The 15,772-nt window shown below is 42.6% G+C and overlaps 4 protein-coding genes and 1 non-coding gene across 8 annotated transcripts in view; 3 read left to right on the forward strand and 2 right to left on the reverse strand.

Annotated features, from left to right (window-relative positions):
* Nucleotides 1-110: 110 nt before the first annotated feature.
* Trnak-uuu (transfer RNA lysine (anticodon UUU)) lies at nt 111-183 on the reverse strand. Its single transcript has one exon. It is a non-coding gene; the product is annotated as a tRNA-Lys (tRNA).
* An 88-nt stretch (nt 184-271) lies between these two features.
* LOC132701699 (protein preli-like) lies at nt 272-1,686 on the forward strand. The gene is made up of 3 exons (XM_060669821.1): nt 272-895; nt 953-1,166; nt 1,225-1,686. The coding sequence occupies exons 1-3, from the start codon at nt 804-806 to the stop codon at nt 1,555-1,557; spliced, it is 639 nt and encodes a 212-aa protein (XP_060525804.1). The 5' UTR covers nt 272-803; the 3' UTR covers nt 1,558-1,686.
* LOC132701696 (sulfite oxidase, mitochondrial) lies at nt 1,646-8,041 on the reverse strand. 4 transcript variants are annotated; one of them, XM_060669814.1, is made up of 9 exons: nt 4,961-5,119; nt 4,745-4,902; nt 4,562-4,697; nt 4,164-4,505; nt 3,920-4,109; nt 3,737-3,868; nt 3,494-3,686; nt 3,180-3,380; nt 1,646-2,008 (listed from the first exon to the last, which is right to left on the reverse strand). In XM_060669814.1, the coding sequence occupies exons 1-9, from the start codon at nt 4,975-4,977 to the stop codon at nt 1,701-1,703; spliced, it is 1,677 nt and encodes a 558-aa protein (XP_060525797.1). In that variant the 5' UTR covers nt 4,978-5,119; the 3' UTR covers nt 1,646-1,700. The 4 variants fall into 4 exon arrangements, with proteins under 4 accessions (XP_060525797.1, XP_060525796.1, XP_060525795.1 ...); XM_060669813.1 differs by having other exon boundaries at nt 4,562-4,691; nt 4,745-5,250; XM_060669812.1 differs by having other exon boundaries at nt 4,745-5,250.
* On the forward strand, nt 5,385-7,682 carry LOC132701698 (abl interactor 2). The gene is made up of 7 exons (XM_060669820.1): nt 5,385-5,557; nt 5,613-5,893; nt 6,106-6,301; nt 6,346-6,522; nt 6,577-6,870; nt 6,931-7,272; nt 7,331-7,682. The coding sequence occupies exons 1-7, from the start codon at nt 5,533-5,535 to the stop codon at nt 7,492-7,494; spliced, it is 1,479 nt and encodes a 492-aa protein (XP_060525803.1). The 5' UTR covers nt 5,385-5,532; the 3' UTR covers nt 7,495-7,682.
* A 700-nt stretch (nt 8,042-8,741) lies between the features above and the next one.
* LOC132701991 (disintegrin and metalloproteinase domain-containing protein 10) overlaps nt 8,742-15,772 on the forward strand; it is a 94,540-nt gene continuing 87,509 nt past the window's right edge. The window contains exon 1 of the mRNA XM_060670373.1: nt 8,742-9,052. Coding sequence (XP_060526356.1) covers nt 8,935-9,052 — 118 coding nt within the window. The 5' untranslated portion in view covers nt 8,742-8,934. The remainder of the gene's footprint in view (nt 9,053-15,772) is intronic.

The raw sequence follows: 15,772 nt of genomic DNA on the forward strand, positions 1-15,772 counted from the left end.
GATATTATTAACACAAAAAGGCCTTCAATATCAAGGCGCGAAATTATAAATTAAAATTACCAGATGATTTACCGAATCCGAAACTCAAGTATTTATGACAAAAAATATTACGCCCGAGCAGGGACTTGAACCCTGGACCCTTGGATTAAAAGTCCAATGCTCTACCGACTGAGCTACCCGGGCTTGATGTAAAGATATTCAAAAAGTCGATACCATTCCGCGGGTTGTTAAAAATAACTATTTCAAATGACTGTACACATATAACATCTACTGCGATCGCTAATGAACTCCATTACATTACTATTACTACGTTATGATTGGAATTTCAAAATGTATTAATATAAAACGAGACTTCAGTCACGTGCGCCCTAAAAAAAATCAGGCGGTGATGCCACTAGCATCCAATGGTGTCTATTTGGAGCAAATATTTTAATTTTTCGGCACCATATTTTTTAAGTAACATTAGTGATTTGCTAAAACTATGAAACATTTGGTGCGTTCGGTCGTTTTAAACTTATTCCTAGTTTCTGTCGCGTGCCACCACAGAAGAAAACGATTTCAAAATCAATGCTCTTTATTTAGCGGATAAATTTGGCAACGCGCCTGGAGCTTGACATTAAGGCGGATTCGGATTGATTGTTTATCTTCCCGAATAAGGTTATGTCGTTTTCCCGAAGCCCTTGAGGAAAGGCAGCCTTTGTTCGGGATCGGGTTATGGATAAACGGTGTCAATCTGAAATTTAGTTTGGCGCGGTCTCCCCCGGAATTGTTACATAAATCGTCCGAGCGAGACCTTCGAGACCATGCCGAAATTTTTTGAAAACTCGGTCGTTTTTAATTACAACTGGGAGCAGGTGGCTCAAGCGTTCTGGCAAAGGTATCCCAATCCGAACAGGTAACTAATACGGTTCATTTCGCCGCAACGGCGATGATATTAGGTGAACCGTTACAGCCAACACGTACTGAGCGAGGACACGGTATCGCGGGAAGTGAAGTCCGGTAAACTGTTCACGAAAAGACTTCTCAGCAAAACCAACAACATTCCAAAATGGGCCAAAAACTTCATAAATACCACGTACGTGTACATCGTGGAAGAGAGTGTGGTGGACCCAAAAGCCAAGACATTGATCACTTACACGAGAAACCTGGGCTTCACCAAAATCATGGTAAAAGTTGGGATTCTTTTCGCACTGGTACAATTTGCATGCATCTTTCCCTTTGTAGAGCGTCACCGAGAAGGTGGTCTACACCCAGAGTCCCGACAGTCCGGATAAGACGGTGGCGCAGCGTTACGCCTGGATCGATTCGCAGGTGCGTGGCTTCAGCCGCGCCATCTGCGCCTTCGGCTACGAGCGTTTCAAGAAAAACTCCCAGAAAATGGTGGGCGGCTTCAACTACATTCTTGCCAATTTGTTTCCGCACCAGAACGGTGTCCCGCCTGCGCATGCCACCGCCATCGCCGCGGCGAAACTTAAGGGGGCCGCTAAAAACGCGTCCGATCTGGCGAAATCCAAGGCCGCTCCGATTTATGCGTCGCTGCACCCGAACCAGTCCTAGATTTGGCGCGGGGGTTGTTTTAGAAACCAAAATGGAGCTGGAGCATTTATTTTTTACCACCGTCAACAATTTTTATATTCAAACACAATTGATTCCTGCATTGTTTATTAAAAATACCCTTAGGCGACATAGAGTAGCTTTTTTTATGGGGGCGTGGCCAAACGGACGGTCACCCGATGATAGGCGTTGCCGAGCACGCCCCTTAGGTTCCAAATGTTGGCGAAACTCTCTGGTTGAGTGTTATACGAAGAATCCACAGCTTTCGCCCAAATTTCCGCTTCCTCGGAGCCGCCGACGACTGGTACCCGTACCGACCACAAGGTCCACGCCCAGTGACGCGGCGGCTCGGCCGAATCCTGCACGTCCAAACTGGCCACGTGCCACGTCTCACCCCGATCAGCGCTCACGTCCACTCTGACGATTTTCTGACCCCCACCAGACCAGGCGTAACCTTCGGAAACGCCAGCCGTAGTAGAATGTCTACGAGAATCGGTGAGACAACTCCATGTCCGTTTCCGGTTAATGGTTAAAGTAGACTTTACTGTGGTAATACAAATATTTGTACGAACCGAATGTTTCTGAACCGTCCCGGCATGGTGTTTGAATCGAAACGATTATTTTCACTGATTCTGTTTGGTTTTGATTTAAACCTCTTACTTATTTCTATTTGGTATTAATACTAATTAATTTTTAGGGAAAGGGTTTCCTGCTTCAATAGAATCTCTTGTTTTTTTTTTTAATTTAATTCTCGCAATACTAGCAATCTCTATCGGTTTTGTGTCGCATTATTGCTTTTCATATCTAAAGAATTAGTTATTTTGAATCGTGTTTTTGAGTTAAATGCACAAAAACCTACACAACACGTGCCGATTTTCGGGAGTGAATCAAATTTATTTTTCGACGCCACAGTGATACCCAGCGGCATCGGTAAGTCCTTCACAATTTTTTAATAACGGTATCACTCAAATATTATATTGATTTCGATTTAGTAACTGCCACCAAGTTTTTATAGCTTTAAAAAAAAATCCAATGATCCGGATGTTTCACTAATCCCGATTGCCTCGGTTTTTATTAATCCGGATTACCGAAGCTCTACAGTATATTGAATTTTTTTTTTAAAACATCAAATTTTCCAAAATTGGTTGGAATGAACACAGACTCTATCGTTGAGAACGATAACATTACCGTTGGAACAGTTTTATTTGTTTGAGTTGATACGATGAGTTTTCTGCGACCACATTAAAATATCTACGTACTAAAAAGTACAAAAACATATGTATTATGTAAATGTAATGTATGTAAATGTATTTAGCTGTAATAATACTACTGCTGAAAGTCCCTTCATGTTATTTGGAAGTTCATTTTATCAGTAATAGAACAAAACGCTTAGTAAAAATTTTAAAGGACAGGTTGAAAATTTCATATTAATACCAAACGACATGGTTTTTTGGTACCGGAATATTAGGCATAAGCAAATTTTGAAAAAAAATTACAAAAATAATTTGGAAAAAATGTCGCATCCGTTTTGGACATGGGATCAAAACATTCAAAGAGTTGTCACACCGATTCTCGCAGAGCCTGTTTTTTATGGAGACGCGGTCGAAATGGCCGAAAAATGTTACCTTTAACTGCAATGTGTCCCCTTTCCACTTCGACAGTATCGCCGTCGCAGGGTTTACATATCGCGGAAATGACGGGCAGTTCTTGTATGGCGGGAGATTTTTTAAAATCGACGGTATCCCAGTCGGTCGATGGCGAAAAGCCCTTATAGTCGTTCTGCTGCCAGTGAGAGCGGCTCTCTTTTTCCGACACCACGACTTTAGCTGCACGAAAAAATAAAAAATAACCTAATCTCACTTTTGCTGGCAAAGATACTGAGCCTGGGCGAATGACCTTTGAAATCGTGCCCAACGAGTTACGAGAAAAGAAGACGTACTGAGCCATTTGACGTTCCTGGCGCCAACCACCCCCGGCACTAGGACCCTGATGGGGAACCCGTGGTCTCTGGGGATCGGGACGCCGTTCATCTCGTAGGCGAGTAAGACATCGCCCCGCGCCGCGACCGCCCTCCACAAAGGGATAGACGCCCCATAATTGTTAGCGGCGACGTCGAAATCGGCCCCCTCAAACTGAAACCCGAGTCGGACGAAGAAAATCTATATTTGAGCTGGGCCCGTACCTGAACATGTTTCAGTTTTTCTTCGTTCTCGGTCACGCCCACACGCTCGAGGACGTCGCGAAGTCGCACGCCCGTCCACGTGGCGTTGCCTATCGCGGCAGCGCCCCAATTCAAACCTTTTACGGGCTTTATCTGCGAAACTCGGCTGATGAACATGGGCTCGATCGAAACTGAAGAACCTACCTTTGTCATTTCACTTCTGCGATTACCCGCGCACATGATGGTAGCGGTTATGGTGTGTCTCGGTAGTCTTTTGAGGTCCTCGAGGGTCAATGTTAACCATCGATTGTGTCCCTCCACTTCCACCTCGAGCGCGTAAGATTTGGGGTCTATGTCGGGCACCGGGAGGTGATTTCTCACGTAAAAAAGCTCGCTGTAAACAAGACATCCAAAGGCGAGCTCGACACAATGCAGGTATTCAATTTACTTGGGGGTGATAAAGTTTTCGCAAAGCAAAACGAGAGGTGATTCCGCGTTGAAGGGTTTAACGCTTGCCGGTTTTAGAATTACGTGTCTTTTGGGGTCGTTTGCGTACGGGTCGTCCATGTCGCTGGTCATTTGGTCTTGATCCTGCTTAGAGAGGTTACCAATCCTCATAGTTTCCAAAATTTCGTAGACGTGCTCGTTTTCATGTATCCCGTAGAGCATCCAGAAAGGCTCTACCGAGCTACCGGCGGCCATCATTATTTGGTCCCCGCCCGGGTGTCCCTCGATAAAATCGGTAATGTCGTATACGCCTTCTTTGTAGGTTACCCATATCCGATTATCGCTAAAATGAAATCGCACTTATGAAAAACAGTAAAAAGAAGGCGAACAAATAATTACTTTGCTGTGTGCTTATCTACTTCGTCTAGAGAATAGATTGGTAAATCCTCCCGAAATTTTCCTGCTCGGGCTTGCGCCCCAAATCCTGTTTTTTTACGTTCCGCAATTGCAACATTTTTTTGTTTATAAACTGAAACTAATTTTTGAGACCTCAAGGGGATCAAAAATACGTGCACTGCTCACAATAAAAATAACCCCCAAAAATACCGGCCACTAACGAACCAATCAGAATTTTTTCTTTGCCCTTACTATCGGTTCGGTCATTTTTAGGGTTTTTATCATGAAACTGACTCAACACGCTCCGATATTGCTTTTGACTTATCGTAAGTAGTCGTAGAGTACTAGAAAAAGGCAAGCTTAAATCAGAAAAAAAGGAATAGCAATTCAGTAAACGCTGACCACAATCTACGAAACATTCTTTCCGAACTTTCGCGAATAACTGTTTTTTTTCTAGCCTTGATAAGGTCCAAATAAGACAGTCCATCCAAAACTCGTTGTGCTTTGGAGGTCAAGGTCGTTCACCCGTTGCTTAATTTGTTGCGGTCGCATTTAAAGATAAACAAAATTGCAGATATCCCAATTTTTCGGAAACAATTGCTTAGTTCAACTTGGCGCCCGTTCTTTCGATGATTGCTGTCAAATTATGATTTAATTTATTATAACTTCTAACGAGGCATCAACAAAAGTTCTTATCTTTTTCTCGTTTCGCATAGATAACCGACACAATCCCAATTACTTAATTGATGATAATATATTGCAGGTCCCTGTTATATTACATTAACATAAACGAACGGCCATGATTGCATCTAGGGTCCAACTAACCTTGTTGGTTACCATGCCAAATGTCAAAGTAGTTTCTGAAATTTTAGAGGAAAGTTGTTTTTTTGTACTTTCAAAGGAACGTTGTTGCTTGACATCGAAAGCGTTTCTTTCGTTGTTCTGGATCGGAAAATGACCACGGTCTGTGTATTATGAATGTCGGATTTTTCTCGCACGGTACGTAAACGGCAATACATCGCCGTGGGGTGTGGTAAACTCGAACTCCCTTTAGGGAGTTCAAGCAAAGAGTCGGGCGCGGTAAGCGACGGGGACACCATGGCGGAACTGGCGGCCCTGCTCCGGTCGGAAATCCCGGAGGGACGCAGCAATCTCACCGACAACCACACCAATCTGCAACGGGTGGCGGAATACTGCGAGGCCAACTACTTCCAGACCGACAACAAGCGCGGAGCGCTTGAAGAAACCAAGAATTACACCACCCAGTCACTCGCGAGCGTTGCCTATCAAATAAACACCTTGGCGTACAATTTTTTGCAGCTACTAGAGATGCAGGTCAGACCATAAAGCTATTAGATAATAGTACGGCAAAAAGTGGTTATGATATTTTCTTAGAAATGGGGATGATCTTCCGCTCCAACTTAACCACGAACCCGCACTTTGCTCCATAAATGAAAATTTTTGGTTAAAAATGGGATACCTTTTTATAGCTTCTAGTAGCTTTTCCACTTAGTTTGCGCGACGGATGCTAAAAAAATCTCTTTTAGTCTGTCCAGTTGGCAGAAATGGAAAGCCAGATGAACCATATATCCCAGACGGTTATGATACACAAGGAGAAAGTGGCGAGAAGAGAGATCGGGGTACTGACAGCGAACAAGTCAACAAACAGACAGTATAAGATTATCGCGCCGGCCAATCCCGAAAAACCAATCAAGTACCTGAGGAAGCCCATCGATTACACAAGTAAGTGCCTTTTGCGAGTTACTAGTGCCTGACGCTCGTGGTAGTTTTCGACGACATAGGTCACGGGGTTCGTAGTGGTGGCACACCCCGCCAGAAACAGAGGGGATCCAGCTCGGGCAGCATACATTCCGTGAATTCGCTCCAGGGCAACCCCCTGGTCGGCCCCGCGCCCACCACCAAACCTCCCACGCCGCCCCAAGTTTCGCGAACCTCCAGCAAAGGTAAAGTGTACATTTAATGTGACATTGGGGGTCCCAATTTAATATTTTGGTCAGTGTCGGTGTCGGGCGGTACACTCAGCAAGGGAAGCCGCGAGTACCGCACACCGCCGGCCGTCGCCCCGCCTCAGGTGCCCAGCCACTATGCTCCCAATTACCCTATAGGGCATCCGCGGAGGGAGCGGGGGCCAGGTTATAGCGCCTTGCCCATAGCTAACCAGCAGCCCCAGGTGGGCATGGTGCACCCGATGACGCAACAGCAGCAGGTGGTGCAGCCGCAGACGCCGCCCCCACCGCCGCCGCTGAACCAGGCACAGGGAATGTACGGCCAAGAGTTGCATGTTATGCCGCGTAAGTGGAGAGGGTGAAAAGGTCAGAGCGTTCGGTCATGGGCACGTGTGTCGTTTCCAGCTCCCCCTTCTCCCTTAATCAACAGCCAGGAGATGGTGTTGAGCTCGAACCAGCACCATCCGATGATAATGGGCGGCCACCATGGGCCCGTGCCCCACGGCAGCCTAGGGATGCACACCCTATCTCATGCTCAGGGTCACCGCATGTCTCAAGCCCTTCAGCAGCAGTTGCAGGCGGCTAGAGGCGGCGGGTCTCAGTCGCCGCCGTTGCCGCCGCCCCCGCCCCCTGAGGACGAGCACGAGGCGTTCGGCAGGCCTCGCAACTCGTCGTCGGGCGTCATGCCGATCGTGCCCGATGAGGAGGACTTGCCGGGGTGGGTGCCGAAGAATTATATCGAGAAAGGTGAGCAGTGGAGGCGTTGCCGGAGGATCTGAATTTGTCATTATTATTTTTTCACCAGTGGTCGCCATCTATGACTACTACGCAGACAAAGACGACGAGTTGAGTTTCCAGGAGAGTTCCGTAATTTACGTGTTAAAGAAAAACGACGACGGATGGTGGGAGGGAGTAATGGATGGCATCACGGGGCTATTTCCCGGCAACTACGTGGAGCCTTGCGTTTGAAAGTGGCCCTGTTGTGTTTTGTGTCCCCACCGATCGCGCATTATTCGCTGTTATGTATACACTTTAATTACTGCCGAAAACGTTACATTTAAAAATTAGTTGAAGGATATAATGCTTTAGTGGTTATTTTTGTCTGCATTTGCGACGTCATATATTCCTGTATACAAGAAAATAAATGTATTATATAAATACCCGAACCGCTTTTTCTTGCAATCTTAAAATCCCACCCCCGCAAAATAAAAATTGCAACGAAATATGTCGCCCGATAGTTTATTGCTCGTTTCCAAATCTAGCGATTCCACTAAGACACCTTGCTTCTGTTTTCAATTAATCCAGTTGAAATAGACGTCATTTGGTCGACATATAACACTAACAAACTCCTTCACTCATTAAATTTAGTGCATTTCAATGGGGTACGTCTCTTTAAAATTACCAAATTATTGCTAAATGTACTTACATGTTTCATTTCAAAACCCCAACACCCGACGATCATGCGACTTCCTAAGTCACTTTCATTTATTGTCACAATAAAAGCAGCCACTACAAAAAAAAAGCGCGCTCACATATTCGAGTTTCAGCAATCTTAAAAACCGCGATGACCGCAAAGAAAATTAAAACCGTACCAGAGAATCTTCCCGAGTTGCGCGAACGCCGCACCCTCTATCGGACGTTTTGCACACGCGATGTGAGAGACAGCCTTTTCTTTTCTAATAACCAGTTTTACTAAAAAAATTACCTTACAGTTCTGTGATTATTACTTTACGAGATATAGGCACTTACCTCTCTTAATTGGCAATCGCAAAAAAGCGCAGCAAAGCTATGCCAAATTTATGCTTTTGTTTTGGTACTTTGGGATACTGTGTTAGTTTTCTTCTCCTAAACAAATTGAAAGTAATTCTTTGGCACTATTTTAGCAGCTAGTAAGAAAATCACCGACCATTCGAATTATCAATACTTTATTTCACAGCATTTAACAAATTTGTTCATGTTTTTATAAATATCAAGACATCCAAGTATTAACGTGATGTCAACTTGCATGATATATTTTACTATTTATTAAAAAAAAAACATAATTAGGGTATAAGGTGTCTCCTATATGATATCAAAGCTTATTATTTATAAAACTGCATTTGTCAATCTAGTTTGGTTTAATTGCTTGCTGTGCGCCGCGCCCGTAGGCAACCAGGAATACGGACGCGCACGGCAGACTGGCGATCGGCGCAAAACAAACACCGCGCGCTTCAGCGGAAAACAAACGGACAAGCACGAGCCAGTCGGACACAAACAGTTGATTGTGTGGTGTACGTAGGTCGGTCGCGCGAGTGCCAACCTGTTTCCCGCGAAAGAAAACTATGCACGCGAATTTCCGTTCGACCACAGACGCGTGTCGATCGGAAAACCCATGAGAAAAATGAATTGTCGTGCCGTCGGTGCCGTAAAATGTTCACGCGGGATTTCCTCTCGCGCTGCCGCTGGTGTGTCGTGTTTGTTGTGTTCTTCGCGCGCCACCACGTTCACTCCACACCGTTAGATCCCGTTCGACGTGTGTCGGCGGCAGGTAAATGCATTTCATTGACAAACCACCATCGCCATTGTTTCTACGCTGGTCCGATATTCGAAGCAGGTTTTTGGCTAGGACGCTGCATGTTAAATAGTCTTGTAAACTACTGGATACCGAATTCAAAGGTCGGAGATGTACGGAATTCAATCGTAAAAATGCTTCTCGTCGTGTTTTGACTTTTGCTCGTAATCCATCCGGTGTTGTCAAGTTACATGGGAAAACATATCGTGACGTACTAAGTTGTCTTCAATGTAAGCAAGCGGTTTGATTTCGACATTGAGCTGAAGGCTGTTTTCGATTTTTAACGATCGGTGTTGGGATTAAACACAATAATCGGAAATATGACGGTTTTATAACTTTATTTATGAGTGGCGATGCGAAAACGGTGGTTAGGTAGGGCAGGCCAAATAGTTTCGTGGTGAATGCGGATGCCCCGGAGATCACACATTGCCGCGTCAGTATGCTGACGATGGGTTTCCCATATTAAGCGGTACATTTTGGAGCATTTGCGGTGACCCAAAGAGGCGCGTTCTGTTTGGGTCAGCGAGCCGGTGCTCGTCTAACTGTGTTTTTCGTTTGCTGAAATGCGAAATACACGCCCGACCACGTACCGAGGGATTGCATCTCCGGTTCCTAATAAATAGCCGGTTTAAGTGGTTTACAAACTACTTTAACGGTTTAGCTTAGACGTGAACATTTTAGTGGTTCGCCTCTAATTTCTGTGAAAGGTCAAGTTCCCAAGCAGGCCGATATTGGTCTAGTTAGAATAACTTTTTTGTAGTATGACGGCAAATACTGTGCCGATATTTTTTTAATGACATGACTTAAATTCCTCCCCTCAAGGTAGATATTGTGAAACTACCGACTTTTATTTTCTTTGTTCCCCTCCCTTATCGCGGCGGTTGTAACCAGTGGCAACGTTGCCAGTTATTGCGTTTCGTTTTTCACCGAGAATAGTCATCGAGAGTCGGTAAATTACATATTCCGGTAATCCTGCAGTTTACGTATTTAATAGATGGGGAAGTTTTAACTGCGGTCGTCGAACGACGTCTGGCTGCACGGTGTTGCCGGACTGCGTTATTTATTCGATTTTACGAGGAAGTAACACAAAATAGCGAAATTGTGGCTGTTTCATGAAAAATTCGAAAATTGGCAATGATTGGCAGTAATGGTTTTTCTATTTCACTTTTGAAATTAATGCATAAATCGAACATAATGGGTCGAAAATGTTAGTGTTAAGCTCTGAAGAAGCCAACATGATGATTGGTTTTACGTCAGCAAGTAAGGAAGGAGAAACCCAGAAAGAAGATTTTTAAATATAACAAATGTGTTTACTTTAGGTACATCAGTCACCAAAACACGGGTGACGTAATAACGATTAATTAACTCATAAAAGCTGAAGTGATTCAAAATTGTATTTTATATTATAATTTAAAACTGTGTTATATTCTTAGTTAAATTACATAAACAAGATTTGCCCATTAGACCAGTCGTGTCTTATGTAACGGCTCTAGCAGTTAAACTCTCAACAAAATTAGTAAATATTTGGATGTGATAGATTTAGTAGATTTCACCCTCACTCGGAAACAGATTAACCCCATTGGTGAAACAAGATTTATTAGATTGCTTAATAGCATCTTTAGACCAAAATTATTTTGAATTTAATGGACAGATTTCATCTCTAAGGAAGGTTTGATTATGGGAAACCCACTTAGTCCTTTGTTAGCCGAGATTTTTATGGATAATTTGGAAAATACCATACTTACATATACATACTACATCCTTTAAACAAAAGTTTTCTATGGTGGTATAAATACGTGAATGATGTCTTTGCTTGCTTTGTCGGAAAGGACAGACAATTGAATTCTTTTTTAAAATACATTAGAGATTGAACAGGATAACTCTATTAATTTTTTAGACTTAACTATTATTTATACACACAAAATGGCTGCATTTCACTCTTTTATACACAGACTTCTTAATACGCAACTCTCAACAGAAAATTACAACAAAGAACTTAATATCATTAAACAATTGCAATGAACAATCAGTATATTATCGATAAAATTATAAATAAAAAACAAATCCAGATAACAGTAAACTCTATTTATCTAAAACCTAATACAGAACACGAAATTTAAAACAATTACATATATAGGAGAATCCTGTGAAAAACTTTCAAAACATTTGTCAAAATGTGGTTTAAAAATAACTTTCAGAAATCACACAATAGGAGGATTTTTAAAAAACAATAAAACAAAGTGTCCAAAATCTCAAAAATCAGGTGTCTACAAGTTGAAATGCGGATCATGTCCTAAAATTTATATTGGATAAACAGGTATTAGATCTTTCAAGAATCGAATTAGTTTAGATTCTAATTATGCAATTTGATATTTTTTGATATTTTACATACAGCCACAAAAGCCATGGAGCTATGGAGATTAACAAAATGAGACATTGAAATGTATTGATTGCTTAACGATCAATTAGATTTAAATACGTCTCCATTATTAAACTTAAATTCTCACAACATTAATTAAGGTTTTATTTTCATTTTTCGGTATATATAGTAGCGGGTAGTTTGTAAATATTACATTTGATAAAGACACGGTGTTGTTGAAACAATTGTCACTTGAATATATATAATTTCGTGAAAATTTGAACTTTTAGTTCTTATTTATTTTGTTAAGTGGATTTTCATCAAGTAAAAAGTAAGAAATACGTAAACGGTAGGATTACCCATTTTCCTGTGAAATACACAAACAGTGAAAAAAAAGTCCCATCCTCCGCGCTTCTCGAAGCCGCAAATGTCTGTTGTCGTCGCCACAACAAACTGACATTTCCGTCAAAATGGCCGATTGTTGCGGGTCAGAGGGTCAGGCGCGACGCGTGCCGCGCCCCCCGAACGCGTTCATGCTCTACGCGAACGAAAATCGAAAAAACATGGCGTACCTGTACCCCGCGGACTCGAATAAGGAGATCAGCAAGCGTCTCGGGCAGGGATGGAAGGCTCTGAGTCCGACGTCTAAGCATGGATACTTCCAACGCGCGAAAACCATCGACACGGAGCATAAGAGAAAGTATCCGGACTACGTGTACAACCCCAAGGAGGCGAGGATACGGAAAGCGCTGCGTGAGGCAGTGAAAGAGAAAGGAAGCGGTGCGCCTTCGGCGACGACTTCCACGTCCGACACCTCGGCGGCGGAAATCGAGGCCCCGCGCGGCGGCGACGGCAGATACCCGCCCCTATATCGGACGGAGTACAGCCAGTCGCCTGAGCTGTTCGCCAACAGCGCGAAGTATCACCGGGATTACATCGTCAAGTACTTCCAGAGCGTGCCCGAGTATGATATAATGAATGTCACCACTGAGGACGGGTTCAGCTTCCCCTACGTGACCATTCCGAAGATGAGGCTCAGACAAGGTCCGACTCAGCGACAGCAGCAGTGGGACTGAGGACGCAGGGGGTGCCGTCGACCTTTAGGGGGGTTGCTTAACTCTCGCTTGCTTGCCGATAGAGATAACTTTAACTTTAACTTAACGAGTGAGTTCGGGGGCGTGGGATACTCTTGTGTTTTTGTTTTCGATTTGAATTAAATATAACGGATTAGGAAACCAGGCGATCCGGAGTTATTTATTTTAAATTAGGTGCGTTGCCATTTGAGTCGACCGTCATCGACCAAAAAGGTGTGTGTATAGTGTTAAAATCTCTCGAGATATACAAGGGTCATTTGAAAAGTTGCCGACATAACAATGACCCAAGACATTTTTTTTATATTTCTTCTGCATAGTCTCCTTGTACCTCTATACACTTCTCCTAGCGATCCTCCCATCCAAATAGTACCCAGCGTTTTTCTCCTCAACACGATTCTTCACTAGGGTGATTGCCTCCTCACTTAACAAAAATACCCGTCCACCGAGCGCAGTTTGCAGATGAGGGAACAACAGAAGTCGCTTGGGGCTAGATCTGGTGAGTGAGGCGGATGAAACACGATTTTTTTTTGGCAAATGTGGCCCTTTTTCCGCAATTTCTGCCCTCAGCGTGTCAAGTAACGACGCGTATTATGTTTCTGTAATGGTTTCTCCTTTTTGAAGGTAATCGATTAAGATGACTCCATGGCTATCGCGAAAAACGCTCGCCACAATATTATCGTCGTTAGTTACAGTTTTTGGACGTCTCCAATGTTCATAATTTCGTAAGCTTTTACGGTCCCTTTTAAATTCCGGTGCCCAAAATTTCACTGTTGTAAATGCTGGTGTAAAGTCTTCATACACAGAGTCCAACTCGTAGGCGTATAGCCTTCCAAAAACAAATACTTTATAACAGCTCTATACTCAATTTTTTCCATTCACTTAAACGGCTATTAACTAAACACCACGCGCTCAAAATGACTTTGGTATGTAACTATCATACTAAGTACGTGAGGTGGAAAACATTTCGAATGGCCCTCGTAAAAAGGGGCTGTCATTATTTAGCATTGCAAATTCCTTTGTTTTTATTATGTTTTATTATGCGGGTTTGAGTCAATTTATGGGTTTTGCCTATTGTTATGCAATCAAAAACTATTAAAATAAATGGATTTTATTGTGACGGGATAAAAAATTTGCGTTGTAATAGTGGGATCCTTATTTTTTATTTAACATTATACAGTAATTAAATTATAAAAACCCACTATATTTGACTTACGAGTTCATTGGGCACGAGCGGAGCGAGCGCTTAATTTACGAGTGATATAAACGTGTTGCATACTATACATTTTCTACGACCGTCACGAAAAAATCACAATTTAACAAATTAAAAATAATAACAGATTATCGGATTACCAAATTTCGATCCATTCAAACAAAATATTTACTAGTTGCCACTAAACCTATTCTGCCATTGTTGTCTCTTTTTAACTGTGTACGTTAGACAGAAAGATGTATTAACGGATATGTTAATTTTTTTAACTTTTGCAACTGATCATTAAGTAGTTTATTTTTTAAAAAAGGGCCGTAATTGGAAGAAAAATCACGCAAGGATAGAGCTTTTAAGAGGATAAAATAGAATCTCGTATAAGCAAGAAAAAGCAGGTCAATTTTGTTTTGTTTGTACTGATGAGACATGATGATGAGAAAATCGTACAATTAGTCTTGGCAATATATTAATATAAAAACTGTAAAAAACCACTAAAGTTCATGTGAACTCTAAGTAAAATTTTATATAGCACGTAGTATTTAAATTGTCTGATATATTGCATAACATTTTTCTGTGTATTAGTTTTTGGATACATTTTCGCAAAACACGAATACATTCACTGACATGACCGTCAGAATTGACAAACGTCAAAATTCAAACCGTGCGGTAAAAGCTTCGAAAACATCCGATTGCTCTCAAACTCGTGCGGTAAAATCCCCGAAATGTCCGAAGTGGCTTGGATCCGTGGGTAACAAAACTGGAGTGGTAAAGTGACGCTTCCCGCACGCTAGATCGGTGGGTAATTAACCATTTTAGAGACGGGAGCAGAAAAGTTTATTTCTCGCAGTGGTGATGTGATAATGAATTTCTTATGGCTCAAATTTGATCATATGGGCCCAAACAACATAATTGACAGTTTGCATGAACGATTTGAAGGTAAGGTTATCTCTCGCAGTGCTGATGATAAATGATGACAAATGTCCGATTTCAAATGTGGATTAAAAATAATTTTTTTGTTGCACAAAGTTTACCTACATTAGAGATTTTCCCGTTTTTTTACTCTTTACTTTAGCTTTTAGTTTTTTTAAAGGCGAGGACTCGCATCTTCTAGTCATTTTGCAAGAGACTTTTTATTCAAATTTTGTCTTTTAACGGAAAACGTATCATTAAACGAGAGGCAGCGCGTAGTTGCGGCGTTGCCAAACTAGTTAACTTTTCCTAATCCAAAGATACTCTTCTGCTGTTCGGATGGAACGCCTCATTGGCGTGCAGCGAGCTAAATCAACAACGTCGCCGGCTGTCTAAATATTTGGCGGGGTGGGGCGTGTTATTAAAAGACGAGGAAAATGGCGGGGCCCCCGTTTACCTAGTTTCGCCGTCTCGTTTATGTAAAATCCACTCGCGTATATATATCGTACGCGGGCGCTGAATTTTAACCGGGGGCGGCCAGTTTTATTACAATTGCAAATTCGGCGTGTTGCGGGCGGAAGGGGGGTGGGAGACGATCTCGCCGGTTAAGATAAAACGAATTTATCGTACCTGGCGGATTCTCTCGTTTAAAAATCGTTACAAATTTAACTGCGAAGCGCTGCAAGGGTAAACATGGAGTTCCTGCCACCGCCTCTGAGTAGTTCTTTCGCATTTCCTCTATCCTATTTTGCCCGTTTGTTTTTGGGGTTAGGAGGCGGGAGATTGGCGGATTGGATAGTAATGTTTTGTGATATTTTATTGTTCTGATGCTTTACACAAACGAAGTATTGTAAGGGCCCAATTCAGATCTAGCACTTTGCCAAGTGGCGACTGAGATTATCGCAGAGATTTCCTGTAACTCGAGTAATTCGATTCGTAGTCCACTCCTGATCCATTGAGAGAGGCATTATGCATACATGTTGCATGCTTCTTTTCGTTTCGTTTCTTTCTAGAATGCCAGTGATTTGGTCTCGTTAATGTTTTAGCTGCTTCGGGCTAAAATGTGTGTAAGCTGTTGCCATTGACTTTGCGACCAGTTACTAACCTTAGGTTTTGAAGCACGTGGCCAT

Source organism: Cylas formicarius, unplaced genomic scaffold, assembly GCF_029955315.1.
Source record: "Cylas formicarius isolate icCylForm1 unplaced genomic scaffold, icCylForm1.1 PGA_scaffold_5__7_contigs__length_24384050, whole genome shotgun sequence".
Taxonomy (NCBI): Eukaryota; Metazoa; Arthropoda; class Insecta; order Coleoptera; family Brentidae; genus Cylas; species Cylas formicarius.